The sequence below is a fragment of the Etheostoma spectabile genome, chromosome 6 (genome assembly GCF_008692095.1).
Source record: "Etheostoma spectabile isolate EspeVRDwgs_2016 chromosome 6, UIUC_Espe_1.0, whole genome shotgun sequence".
Classification (NCBI taxonomy): Eukaryota; Metazoa; Chordata; class Actinopteri; order Perciformes; family Percidae; genus Etheostoma; species Etheostoma spectabile.
Genome location: NC_045738.1, coordinates 5,592,689 through 5,607,332, shown reverse-complemented (window position 1 = coordinate 5,607,332; position 14,644 = coordinate 5,592,689). Strand labels below are relative to the sequence as shown.

Here is a 14,644-nt window from a genome sequence, read left to right as displayed (position 1 = left end):
CTTCAATTACGTTACTTTGACCCTCTCCGTGACTGTAGTTGGCTTCTGGTGGAAAGCTTTCCCTGTTTAGCAGTTATACTGACATTTTTTTGTTTTAGTCTTCAGTCTTACATTGGAATTAAGGTGTAAAAAGGTTTTTAATTTACATTTGTTATGTACCATTGCATACCAAGGACACATACCTCCACAGGTTTCCATTTCAGCAGATATTATCTCTTCTTTGATAGAACTAGAAAAAAACATGAATAACAAGATTAGTATCAAGCATTACATATCCAATTGTACAAACTGGCTCAGCTTTAATTTCACTTTGGTTAAATGTCCACATATGACATAATGCCATTAAGCATGCCTTTTTATGAAAAACAACAACAAACAAGCAGGTTTTCTGAGTTTCCCTGCTGCTTTGGCTGACAGAATCAAAACACACATTGTTTCTGGCATACATATGTTATTTAATTTGGTGAAACATGGATGCAATTATTAAGTCATCTTTTCTCAGCTCAGAGATATACACAGCAGTTGGTGCTGTATGGTTGCACATTATACAGCAATATCGTTTTATAATCTTGTCAGGTTACCACTTGCATGGAATGACTTTTCAGGCAGAACAAGTTCTCCACCTCACTGATGTTTAAACTCTAAGTGCAATATCAGCAAGTGATAGTCCACAGCATGGCAAGACCACGATGTGAGTTAATCACGGGTGGGTTTGAAACTGAAGACTGTGGGGGCCCACTGCTGGAGAGTGCACACATACATGTCTGCAACATGTGTCTTTTATTAAAATGGCGGGGGCGGAGCAATAGAAATGCTGTGCATTACCTTATTAAACAGACACACTTGAAATACGAAGGCGAACAAAGACACTTTTTGAAAAAGTACTTAAATATGATAGTGACGATAAAGAGCAAGACAATATAAGTTCCTGGCTAGACCGTTAACTAGCTAACTAGCTAAACTTGCAAAATTACATAATGTCGACTCAAAACAAATATAACGTTACACAGCCAGCCAAACTTAGTGTAACGTTATTGTACATTAATGAATCGGCTTATAACGTTAGTGTATGATAAGACGCTGGAATAGATTATCCCTATGATAACGTTACAGCGTTTGAACTCATTTTAAAATCTTTTTGAATTTGACATTAGGTTAACGTATAATTTAGCGTCACTGCACATCGGCCATTGCAATAAAGTCCGCTAATTACTACCTTTATAATTGTCTATAGTGATGCTGAACAGACTTCATAATGCTGATAACAGTGTGCAAATTGACCTTTAACTCTTTGTTTGAATGATTTGAAAGACTGGGTTAAAGCATTGTTCTCACCGTCAAGTGTCTCAGGTTGAAGCGCAGACCTTCTTCTTCTTGACTTCTTCTCTGTTCAGACCGCCAACATCTGCACCTTCGCGCAAAAACCTCCTGGCCCCAACCGTCACCAGAGCTCTTTGCATTCATTGGTCCAAATCCACCAATCACAGAAGTTGTTGGAACTGTAAGCGCCAGGACCATCAGGCCAAAATAACAGACACATAGCTGGAAGGCAACCTCGTGGTTTTGAGAGGAAAACAATCCTGACAAGATTACCTAACGTCATGTAACCGTCAACTAAGACATCCACACATTCGCTAAATGTGTGATTATAGATATGCGATTAAGTAAATGGTACATTGAAAAAAAACTGACCGGTAAGTATTAGTTTAAATGGTAGAGCAAAGAGTGATTGTCACTGTGTCTCGATGGAGGCCTATAATCTGCATGATTACTGCAAAACGAACCAGTAGTTTTGCCTTAAATCCCCTTATTAAAGCCCAATATACAGAATGTTTTGGTATTTAAAAAATAGTATAGTTTAATCAAACTGTATTACTACAACCAATGCTGTTCATGAAAATAAAATGTAAGACTGTTTGTAGTCTTGCTTTACATTATTTTGGTGGGCATGACATTACATTAGTCACAACACTGTTAACACCCCCAAGTTATAGTTGAATAATATCCTAAATTCAGAACATATGTTTTAGAGTATATGTTTTTTTTATCAGCAGATAGTGTGCACATTAAACATGAACTCACATAATGTTGCATAATGCATAATACAAAGTATGTACTGTTATCACATTCATTGGTAGTCGCACTATGCAGTGTAGTACTGTTTTGTCACAACATGACAGGATCATCCAGGTTGAAGAAAGAAAAATAGAAAAAGAGCAGTATCAACGATTCAATGAACCTATAGATAATTGTTTACATCACTGAATATATTGTCCAGCCTGGTTCTTCATATCCACAGGGGGTTTCTGATCCCAGAGCAGCTCAGTAGGGTTCACACTGTCCCTTCATTGAACCGGGACACTGACGATGACCTTCTTCTTATCTGGCTGATCATTTTGTGCACACAGGTCCTCTGGGATGGATATCTTCAAAACCTCATCCAGGTGAGGTGACGGGTCCACGAAGACTTTCTCAAAGATGAGGTCCATCAGGTCATCCACATATCCTGTGCAATATTTCACAAACACAAATATTTTGTATGTGTTTGTCACAAAACAAGGACTGAAAGTGTTGTTTAAATTTTCTCATGACATGTAAGACTTTTAAAGAATTAACATTTTCTCTCAGGTTTATTTATTTTTACTGCTTCTATCGTATGTTAAAAGTGTCACAAAACTGGAGCTTCAGCAAGGGGAAACTCCCCCTAGGTAGTTAATAGCAGATACAAAATAGTTGTTCCCTTTAATAAGAAATATGTTTGAAACAAAAACACAACAGGTTTGATGTAAAAACATCTGTGTATTTAGAAGGATCCCTTATATCATGAAACTGAGGTCCCTGTGTTCCTATTAGCGGACATCCGATTAAATGCCTAATATTTTTATATTTTTTTCATGCAATTGCTGTCCACAGAGCATTTAAATTAATCAATCTCTGCATGCTCAATTACAATTTCAGGAAAGTTTTTATGAAGCTGGTTGTCGCCACTTTGTTTGTTTTGGTACTCTTTAACTTTAAACTCCACAAATGATGTTACCAGTCTTTATATCTTCCCTAAAACTAATTTTCTCATTGTCCTCAATGACTATTGGTGTTTTACAGTAATCAGCAATATAGTCCAGTAATATTAAACTTAATACTAGAGTTCAACTCAATATCAAGAGCTACAGCCATCATCGAATAATGCTTATGTCTCTTTTCCTTATGGTGTATTGGCTATCTTTGACCTTAGTGTATGTATGTACTTACATACATACATACATACATACATACATACAGTACTTATACAGACATACATACATACATACATACATACATACATACACACAGTACACGTACATACATACACACAGTGCACATACATACACACAGTACACATACATACGTACATACATGCACACAGTACAAATACAGACATACATACACGCACACCTGGACTTAAATTCACACCTAGTCACTTTATCACTTTATCACTTCAATACTGGACTCAACACTGACACTTTAATAATAATTTATGGTCTTTTCTTTGTTTATTTAACAAATGTTCTTATTATTGTTATTTTGTTGTCTTTATACTGTCTTTTTTATCTATTTTTTAATTTTTTTTTTCTCTTGCTAAAACTGCTGCTGGAATTTTCAATTTCCTTGCGGGAGTCATCCCAAAAGGATCAATAAAGAGAAGTCTAAGTCTAGTGCAGATACTATGTCAATTTACAGTTTACAAGGCCTTGAATACACTCAGCTTCCCCAGTACAAGCATTCATCTTTGTATAGATGTCAACAAAATGCATTGTATATATTAAATGACAGACATTCATTCATATATTAAGTCCTGCAGATGGGTTGACATAGCAAAAGAGCTTACTTTAACGTCTTATATTCAGCCACCAGGGGCTTCTGTGGAACCATAGACTGTTTACAGTCTATGTGTGGAACCGACTTTCCTAGTGGTGAGATTAAGTCATAAACAGCTCTCTAATGTTCTGACAGATTAGATTTGACTACTGTAGTGTGTTACAAGGTAGCATGTTGGGGCAGGCCGCATTAAATCAAACAGAGACTGTGTCGCAAAATGTTCCCTGTGTATACTTGCTCAGTGTCTGTTCCAATATTGCTTCTTCTGTGCATGAATATTTAGTGAAAAGGTCATAGGTGTAAATGTTCGAAATATTTTATGCAAGGCTTGTTTGTCAGGCCTACACTAAGCACAGTATTTCAATGTTACTGTAAAATTATTGAGTGTTTTAATGAATTAATCTCTTGAAATGTAAAATATAGTTTAAGGAGCTCATTAAATTGAATGGCAGTAATTTAAAATGGTGGATGAATGAAACAAACTAGTGTCGGATAGAGGAATCAACGTTGCACAATTTTAAAATGCACATAAAACATACTGTATGTCTTTAATCCACGTATTATTTGTGGAAGGCAACAGTGTCAGCAACAAACATTTTTGTTTTAAGTCATGTCAAACTTCTTCAGCTGGCAGGACAAACAAATACTTCCACGTAGAAATACTGTGGGTACAGTAAAGGCAATTAAAAGTTTTGATATACTTTTCTTTTTAAGAACCACTCAGTTGTGTCTGAATAATAAGACCAGTGTAGTGTGGAGACAAAACCAACTTGCTAGACAATGAGTTGAGCGGCACTGACGTATTTCTTGTTCCAGGTTAGATAAAGGGTCTATTAATAACCCAATCACTGTTGAATCCCTGCTGTGCTGCTGCAATATGAACAGCAGGGTCTTTGAAGAAGCTTCTGTCCGCACCTGACAAACTCTTTCTTGCTATCCAATACACTTAGGTTCTGAGATGTAGAGGAGGACAGAAGGTACGTTTCAAAGTCCCCACCTGTTCTGTCCTGTTATCCGCTGGGCTCTGCAGGCACATTACTATTTTGAACTGGCAGAAATGAACAGTGGCACAAGACATACAGCACAAAGATGTCTAACCATTCCTAAAAGTGCAGCATCATTTTATTTTTCATCCTTCTTACATCTCTTGGAGGCCCAAGCATACGCCTACTAGGTCTTTCATGTTGTAAAGCTTGTAATTTGAGGTAATTGTGAATACTTTTTATTTTGAAAAGCAGGAATTACTTACATTTACACACATTAATAAGATCATAGATTTATGCAATGAAGAATATAGGGACAATAAGTATAAAGAGTGTTCACATTTGTACGGATGGATCAACAGACCCACAACAAAAAACTAACAGGGTGTGTGGTTGCTGTGAAAGTAAAGTAGGATTTAGCTAAAGAACATCTGATTCCTCAAATTTAGGCTACTATTGAGTTATTTGCTATGTTGATGGCACTAGAATGGAGTAAACAGGTAGACACTTGCAAGCAAAAAGTCAAACGATAGCTAGAGGTCATCAGGATCTTTTTTGGGACGTCTTTACAAATTTGAGAATGGTTAGACAGGGGGGATATAATGTTCATTGGGGTACCAGCGCATTCAGGAAGGTATCCTTAAAAATGAGAAAGCAGGCTGGCAAAATAGGCAGTCAAATATTTTTTGAAGTCAATATTAAAAAGAGGAAAAGCGGAGAAAAGGTGAATGAGCACTGGCAATGTCATTGGACTAACACAATAAAAGGGAGACATTTACACTCAATCGCAAAAAAATAGGTAGGCTATGTTAATAAGTAGATAGATGAACAAAAAAAGAAAGAGCAAGTAACAAGCAGACTGAGAATTGGACAGACAGCAACCTAAACAGCACACATCACATTATGGAGAAGCATCCAATTGGTTTTTGTGATCATTGTAAAGGTACCAGAAACTGTAGAACATAGATCCAAAATTAGAAAGATTTGGGATAACAGGAGGAGTAACGCTAAGTAAATAGCATACTGGAGTGTGGTGAAACTGGATAAGGCAGAGGGTGCTTGTTCAACTTCCTAAAAATAACAGGACTGAAGAGAAGGTAAAGCTCCCACACTGTTCACCATAGGAGCTAACTAACTCCAGAAGATGGCAGTATAGTGCAAAAGTAAGCATCCAAGCTGCCGGAAAGAAGAATGAGAAGAAGGAACAACTCCCGACTGTTTGTGTTGTTGTATGAGCATACCAGCTAGCTAACTAGTATAAGCTAAATGTTACCGTACGGCACCATTTATTTCAACATTTTAATGTAAAAATGGGGGCTTGTTTGGCATTGTGCTCTTTAGCCAGCTGTGTAAGTATCTAATTTCAATACGTAGCTATATTATCTTAGTTGTACTTTAACTGTCGTTGTCCTAAGGTTGGCCAATGAATTAATGAGTTACGTTAAGCACAAACATTACGGGACAGTCTACCACTTTCCTATACGCCCTTATTATCGTTAACTAACGTTAGTTAACTTAGTGGCTTAACGTCAAAAACTAACCGTTAGCTGTACTAGCTAACGCTAGATAACGTTTCAAATTTCATGGCAGGGGAGGGGGTCGTCAAAACCTTTCAGAACAGGCCATTTTCACTAGCTAAAGTTAACGCTACAAACATTTAACCAAGATAGGTTAGTTAGCTAACGCTAGCTAAATAGATACCTAGCTAGCTAGCTTATTGACATAAAAATGTAACTTGCTAGCTCATATGCTATGGCCAGTTCTCTTCTTGGACATCGTTTCTGGTCTGGCCGATACAACAGTTTAAATAGGCTAGATAGCTAAGTCACTGTCAATATGTTTTTAATGAAATAAAGAGTCTTTGTTGACCAGCTAAGTGGACATCACAAAAACCAAGGTTGCGTTTACGCCCTAGCTAGATTTTCTTTCTAGACAAACTGGAATACTAGCTAGTCAGATATGTGGGGAGTGCTCATTCACTTGGATCCAGGAGTGGAAATTCACTTTAAATAATTTACCAGCCCAGTATTTCTAATGGACCCTAACGTTTCTATGATTGTTATTCTGTCAAAACAGTTGCTTACATTCATTTGACTTACATCTGATTTAAAAAACGATCCTGCCCAAAGCTTTAACTCTTTATTTCCTTCCACTCCTTTGTCATCCTCTATCACTTAACAGGCCTCCTGTCTGTGTGGCTCAGCACCATGCCTTCTGTGTGGCTGCTGTCCCTCCTCCAATAACTCCACCATCACACGGCTGGTTTTCTCCTTCTTTTTGCTGCTGGGGACATTGGTGTCTGTCATTATGATCCTTCCTGGGATGGAGACACAACTCCGCAAAGTAAGATCACTGTTCCTTTTAATGTGATTGCTCGACAGTGTTTAGGGTTATATTGCATCAAAATGTGTTACTAGATGCTGTTACTTCAGATAAAGTATTGTTACATATTCTCTCCAGTAAATATGTTCTGGATAAGCTTACTTAAACGTCTTCTGACCTTCTGCTGTTTTGCAGATCCCTGGATTTTGCCAAGGAGGAAGTGCTATACCTGGTTACGAAAACCAGGTTAATTGTGATGTCATTGTGGGCTACAAGTCTGTGTACCGCATGTGCTTCGCCATGACTTGCTTTTTCTTTCTGTTCTTTGCCATCATGATTCGTGTCCGTAGCAGCAAAGACCCACGTGCAGCTATTCAAAATGGGTAAGTGCTATATTGGGTTGATATGGAATACGTGTTAAGGGATGTTGGGATGTGCCACTTCCATCTGTCTGCTGTACTGATGGCGAGTTTGTGAAATTTTCAGGTTCTGGTTCTTTAAATTTCTGATCCTGATTGGGATTACAGTGGGAGCTTTCTTCATCCCTGATGGAACCTTTAATACTGGTACTTATAAGCTCTGTTGAATTACTATAAACAGTAATATATTGTATCTTTTTCTGGTGCAGACACTGACTTTAATTAATTATCAGTAACTCAGGCATACAGTAGGAGAAATATCTAGGAAGCTGTATCAGCTGTGTTTCCTTTCCACTTCACAGTGTGGTTTTACTTTGGAGTAGTGGGATCCTTCATCTTCATCCTAATCCAACTTATTCTTCTCATCGACTTTGCCCATTCCTGGAACAAGGTGTGGGTAGGAAATGCTGAAAATGGTGACAACAAATGCTGGTTTGCAGGTACAGCATTCACTTAAAAGAGGTGTTTCTTGGCATGTTATGCTATATATTTGTCAAATGATAATTTATACACTTGACATAATATTCGAATAGATAAGACGTCTGCTCAGTAGCATATTTTTATATTTGTTGTATTAGTCCATTTGTGTAAATGTATGTCAATTTGATTTCCAGGCCTGCTGTCTTTCACCGTCCTCCACTACGCTCTGGCTATCACTGCTGTGGTGCTTTTCTACGTTTACTACACACAGCCTGACGACTGCACAGAGCACAAGATCTTCATCAGCCTCAACCTTATCTTGTGCATCATCATCTCTGTTGTCTCCATCCTGCCCAAGATACAGGTACAGTGTGGGCCAGTCTAAAGCCATGTCCATCCGTACTAATGAAAACATTTGAAAACCCATTTAGTGTATGTTTGTCCTGTTTGTTACAGAAAGCTCAGCCATACTCTGGTTTGCTCCAGGCTTCACTCATCTCCCTCTACACCATGTATGTCACTTGGTCTGCAATGACCAACAATCCAAGTGAGTCTCCTCTTGAAATACAGTTAAAATTCTTTTAAGTAGCTTTTGGTTACATGCTCAGTTGTGATTATAGTCATTGTTTGTTTGTAATACACATATTTGCTGATTATCTGGTGCAGCATTTTGATCATACTGGTGAGTTTCCTTGGCATGCTGTAAAAACAAAGAGCTGCTTTCTACCTATTAGTTAACAAACCTTGCCTGTAGGGCTGCTCAATATTAGGAAAATATCTAACTGTGATTGTTTTGACTGATATTGCAATATGATTCACGATATTGGAGGGAATGATCATTTTTGTATCATTATTATCCTTTTGAAATGAAAAATATAAAATGTGTAGGCCGGGACGTCTCTGCAGCACCACAATACTTTATTTTAGACTGGTTTACACACATTTTGCTTTTTAACAAATATTGCGCCCCCCTGCGATTTGGATATTGCACTAGTTCATATTGCAATTTGGTTAAAAATTGTGATTAATTGTGCAGCCCTACTTTACTGTCTCATGTCTTGTGATCTGCCTTTCCCAAGTGGATGGCAACAATAGGAGAGATTTTGGTAACTGTAGGGTTAGTTTTAGGCATCCGTAAGCATTTGACATCAATTTCCAAAATGCATCTCAACAACCCACATATAATTGAATTTAACCTTTCTTTTAAAGATTCTTCTTTATGTCATTCCGGAGAACAATGGTATCCCTTTTGCTGTTCAACAGGGTTTAAAGTAGTCCGGCACCACTGCGACTGCGCCTTCGCTGACCGACCGTGTTTGTGATTAAAAACAATACGTGTGTGAACGTTCATAGTGGAACACGATTTGTCACGATGTGTCTAAATCCCAAACTGCCTTGACAAAGCTGTCTGTTTGGAATCAGCATGGCCATTATTTAAACATAACGACCTTGTCCCAGAGTTTAGACGTCTAGCTATATGAAATGCTAAACAATGCAAAGTTTTTAATAAATAAACATGAAGCAAATAGTGTCAACATGGACAAAATCATGAATGTACTAATTCACTTTGACCTGGCTAAAGTGACAACACAACATCTAACATTATTGTGTAATGTAAGAAGGACTTAACTGTTTTGCCTGTCAAATTAACTTTAATGTGTGCATATCGTAACATTACACTGTGGACCCCTCCCCCCCTCGGGCTCAGGATTTTTTTTCTCACTTTAAGCCCTGGGTTGATGTTGTAGTCTTGCATTGCCAGAACTATCTCCACAGCCCTGTTTCAGTGCTGTAGTATGTTCTAGCTGCAGAAGTTGATACATTATGGTATAAAGGGAAAAAAGGCTCTGGGTAGTTTGTATTTCTTCAAACTAATCAATCGTCTTGTCTAATGTGTATTTGCTCCAATGTCTTAGATCGCAAGTGTAACCCCAGCCTGTTGAGTCTAGTGTCAAACGTCAGCACCACTGAACCATCTGCTGACGGCACCCCAGGACAGGTGCAGTGGTGGGACGCTCAGGGCATTGTTGGTTTGATCATTTTCCTCTTCTGCACTCTCTATGCCAGGTGGGTTTACAACCATCACAAATTCTGTTTTATGTTCAATTTTGTATGATTTAAATTATTGTAAAACTGTCTCTCTCTCTCTTCTCTAGTATCCGTTCGTCCAGTAACACCCAGGTAAACAAGCTGATGCAGACAGAGGAGGGCGGAGGTTCAGGTGGAGAGGGTGTGGTGGGAGAGGACGGCATACGCAGAGCCGTGGACAATGAGGAGGAGAAAGTCTCTTACAGCTACTCCTTTTTCCACTTTCACCTCTGTCTGGCCTCTCTGTACATCATGATGACTCTTACCAACTGGTACCAGTGAGTATCTCTCTCCTACAGAGTTAAACATGTAACGCAAGAGACCTAAAGGTTAGAGACTAGGCCTTTTTTACAACAGACAATTTTGCATGTCATAGCAGGAAAAGCACAGGTGTGATTAATAATAGAGAATCGAACCTGGGTCTCCCACACCAACCGCATGTTTCATTTCTATTGCCCTGTGGTTAAATTTGCTCAAAGAAGTTTTCCTGTGAAAATATTTACCAAACATATGGATAGATACAGTATGTGACACAGAAACAAATGCAAATAAGCCTTTTTATTACCAAACTGGATCGTTGGATTATGAGGGAATGCAGAGCTTCATGCTGTCTGTTTTCCTGTCTGTGTCAGCTAGACTTGTGCATCAATATGACATGCAACGGGCCATGCGGTGGTTTGCAAAGCCTGCAAACTGTTATTGGCTGGGGGTTACACACTCACATGGGCCCTAATGACGCCCACTAACATCCTGCACTCACTAAAATATATATATATATTTTTTAAAACAGGCAAAAGGCAGAGTCTCTGCAGATACTAACAGCGCCACACACTTCTAGTGGGTCATAAGTGACAGTTGAGAGGGATTACTTTTGTATTAGTCCACACATTGTTTTATGAGGAAAAACAACAAATGTATGTTTAAACACATAATTCCAATATGTCAATGACAAAATGTTCGGTTTTGAGACAATGTTCTGTTTATTTTATGCTTCTGAGATGCCCATATGTTTTGAAATGTGTAGCTTTCAGTAGTTGTTGCATGGGCATTGTAGGCCTCCAGTACATCCACAAGAGGGCACATTACCACATTACACATTCACCTAAAAGTTAACCCTTCTTTTAACACAGTTTGAATGCCATTTTCTCAATCAGCTCAATATAGGAAAAGAAAAAAAATCTAAATGCTACTCCCTTACAGTGCTGTTTTGTCAGTACTTGTGTTATGTTGAGTTGATTTTACTAACTTTTACTTTTCCTTGTGCGCCCTCTCTCAGACCAGACACCACCACCCAGGCCATGCAGAGCCGTATGCCAGCTGTGTGGGTGAAGATGAGCTCCAGCTGGCTGGGCCTGGGGCTCTACCTCTGGACCCTCATCGCCCCTCTCATCTTCCCTGACAGGGATTTCAACTGAGTACGCCTTGTCTTCTAGTTGTAATATGTTGTTTGTTTGCTTGGCGAGTGCATTGGGCAGTGTGAGGGATGCTATGAAGGAAACGGTAAGGATGTTATAAAGATTTTTTTTTCGTATTCCTCTTTCAAGTAATTGCCTCTGCTTTTATTGTGATGTGTTTTACTTCTCAAAGATTATTTAGTGTGTCAGTCACTAAAGATATTTGAAGTTATTTTCTTTGCCAATGCCTCACCTTTTTTGATGACTCCCTACCTTCCACGTGTAGTCTGACCTATCACAAAGACTCAACAACAAGGCACTTTCTTGATACCTCAGACATTTCAGAAACAGAGTCACCTTTAAGGGCCTGTGAGATCGGACTTCTCTGATTGGCCAGGTCTGGAATCCCTGATTAGCTGGACTCTTTAAGTGCTGGGGGCAACGAGGGGAACCCTCTTTCTGAGCCCCAAAGTGAGTTGAGTGTGAGAGTTAGATAAGACTAATATGACACGCCCTACAGTTCATAACAGGGCTTCCCTTTTGCTGCAGGGCTTTGTGCATTTACCACATCTTTACACCTTGTGCCAGAGAGTCTTGACGCAACACTGGAGAACTTTTTGTACCTTAAAATAATGTTTCCAAAATCGTTTCAGTGGTTCATCAACTCGTAACAGGGTGAACGGCACTTTGCTTTGCGGCTCTCTACCAGCTATAACTGCCCTATGCAAGTTTGCCAGATAGCAGATCTGTAGTTCCAATTAGGCCTGCACAAATTGGTGAAAATATGAATCAGGATTTTTTTTTAAGCTTAGAATTGATACTGCAATTCTCTGCCACGATTTTTTTCTCACAAAGTGTAATGTTTACTGCACACATGAACCATGACAAATCAAAATAAAACAAATTGGCAGTACGAAACATAGATTATTTTTTTTGGCACCTATAGCTAATTTCGCATCATCACAAGTTTATGAACATAGAGGCTTCAATGAAGAGAAGGGAAAGCATTAAAACCTATTTTATACAGTCTGTTTAAAACTCTCAGAAGAAAGTAATTTTTTTTAAATTAAAAAGAAATTAAAGAAATCCCCCAAAAATATATCGAAGTTATCTACACAATTAAATCCTGAACAGGGTAAATCGAGATTGCAATTTTATAACGATTAATCGTGCCTGCCTAGTTCCAATTGAGACATAATGGGACAATTCCGCTTCTAACCTGTAGGGGCACCAAAGTAGGAAAAGTTGTCTAGTGTTGCTTTAATTGACCAAAAGTCTAATTACAGTTCTTCCACGTCTACCCCAACATAGAGTAATTTGTCTCTGGTGCTATGCCTTTCCATGTCTGACTGTGTTTGGCCTTGTGCAGCCACAGGCAACAATCTGTACCTGTATAGGAGTCTGTTTGCAGCAGGGAGACATGCATTGATCCATAGCAGTATGCATCATGCAATGTGCAGTGGTATGCATCAGGAGGTGATGGCATGAACCCCTCAATATCACGAATGCCGTTATTATAGTATATTTTACAGAATGTTGCAGGGCGTGTTATTGAGTATGGGGGGGAGGAGGAATTTTTCAATTGTTAACAGTTTACAAAACAATAACGGCGCATTTCAGAAATAATCAATTGCTGTTTAATGGTATTGACTTTCATTGTATGTTGATGGTTGTGATGGTGGTACAATCATTTTATGCATTATATTGTAGTTACCTCAATTTCAATAGGAATGGAATAACTCAAAATAAGACTAGTATGTTTTGTATGTGATAAAAAATGTTTTTGGTACAATCCTGGAACGGTTATCGTTTGGCTATGTTAATTTATTTTCAAACATTTCAGTGCCCACGCATATGACTTTCTTTGGCGGCATATGAGTATTGTGAATGGAGTGTTTAAAAGTGTTGCGGTAAATTTGAATCTTTTTTAAAATTATGTCAAATGGTGTACATTTCACCGTTATCGCACTACTGAATAATTTAGGCAGATCAGGTCATAACATGTAATATATCAGAACACTATTAAGTGCCTTTTTGTAGTCGTCGTTTCATAAAAATTTAACACTAATGATGACGTATGCTTATTAGGCCTTGCCTTACATTGTGCTGAGTCAGTAATTGCATGCGAATAAGGCATAGGCCTATGACATGAATTGATATTGTAATTAATGTATACGCACTTTTTAATAAAGATGGAAATGCTATAATTTACTCTGTCTTGATGGAGCCTCAATAGAAGCCTTACATTTGTTCCCCATGGAAAATGTCTGCTACATTAAGTAAAATGATCCTTATCAGTATGCTTTATAGACGGAGAAAAAATATTTCATGAAAGCACTTGATTACCTTTGATTTATTTTGGTCCAATTATACCTGGTAAGGTAATTAACATTTAGGGTGATTCGGGTGCCCCATGGATCTTACATAACATCTCCCTATCTCTAATGTGTCACCAGGGTGCATATGTTGTGATAACACGTTAGTTTCTGAACACCACCCCATAGGTTAAAGTCATGAGGTATCAGAGCTGGGGACAAAGGAGGGGCTGACAGACACATCACAGCATGTTCTGTACTCTGGGTGAAGCATCATGTGTAGATGACACTCCAAAACAAGCAAATCATACCATGCACATTGCTTCTCCTCATACTTTGTCTGATGGATTCTCTCTCACTCCCTAACTCACTCATATGCACACACACACACACACACACACACACATTAACAGAGTGTTTTTTCTGCCAGTTAGTTTCCTGTAACAGAGGTCCACTAGCTAAATTTAAATATGTGTATCCCGTAAATAATTATAGCTCTGAGCAGATTTTTGCCCCACTTGCCTTACTGTAAATTACATAAGTAAATGTGTTTGACGTGTCCCTTGTTCTGGTACTGAGACAGAGGAGTGTGTGCCATTGCTTGTAGCCTCTGCTGTGTTATTTCCTTCTCGCCTGGCTGGCAGACGAGGCCTGTTGGTTTTGGCTGCTACACTCACACCAGTTGGCACTGGCTGGAACTGTTCAGGACACACTACCTCCTGTCGACTTCCACCCTCCCACGGCGCCACCCCCTCGCTCAGCCTATCCATGACAATCCTAAATTAATGGATTGTGTCACAGTTTAGTTGCAAGAATGAATTCTTATTTCCTTTGCATGATACTGGAGG

General features: G+C 38.7%; 2 protein-coding genes across 2 annotated transcripts in view; one reads left to right on the top strand and one right to left on the bottom strand.

Annotated features, from left to right (window-relative positions):
• stmn1b (stathmin 1b) overlaps window positions 1–1,583 on the bottom strand; it is a 3,836-nt gene extending 2,253 nt beyond the window's left edge. Inside the window, exons 1-2 of the mRNA XM_032519539.1 lie at window positions 1,336–1,583; window positions 183–229 (exon numbers count right to left, since the gene is read on the bottom strand). Coding sequence (XP_032375430.1) covers window positions 183–198 — 16 coding nt within the window. The 5' untranslated portion in view covers window positions 199–229; window positions 1,336–1,583. The remainder of the gene's footprint in view (window positions 1–182; window positions 230–1,335) is intronic.
• Window positions 1,584–5,919: 4,336 nt separating this feature from the next.
• serinc2l (serine incorporator 2, like) lies at window positions 5,920–12,074 on the top strand. The gene is made up of 10 exons (XM_032519088.1): window positions 5,920–6,187; window positions 7,020–7,181; window positions 7,356–7,543; window positions 7,647–7,726; window positions 7,882–8,019; window positions 8,194–8,363; window positions 8,456–8,546; window positions 9,916–10,066; window positions 10,156–10,365; window positions 11,364–12,074. The coding sequence occupies exons 1-10, from the start codon at window positions 6,149–6,151 to the stop codon at window positions 11,500–11,502; spliced, it is 1,368 nt and encodes a 455-aa protein (XP_032374979.1). The 5' UTR covers window positions 5,920–6,148; the 3' UTR covers window positions 11,503–12,074.
• The last annotated feature ends 2,570 nt before the right edge of the window (window positions 12,075–14,644 follow it).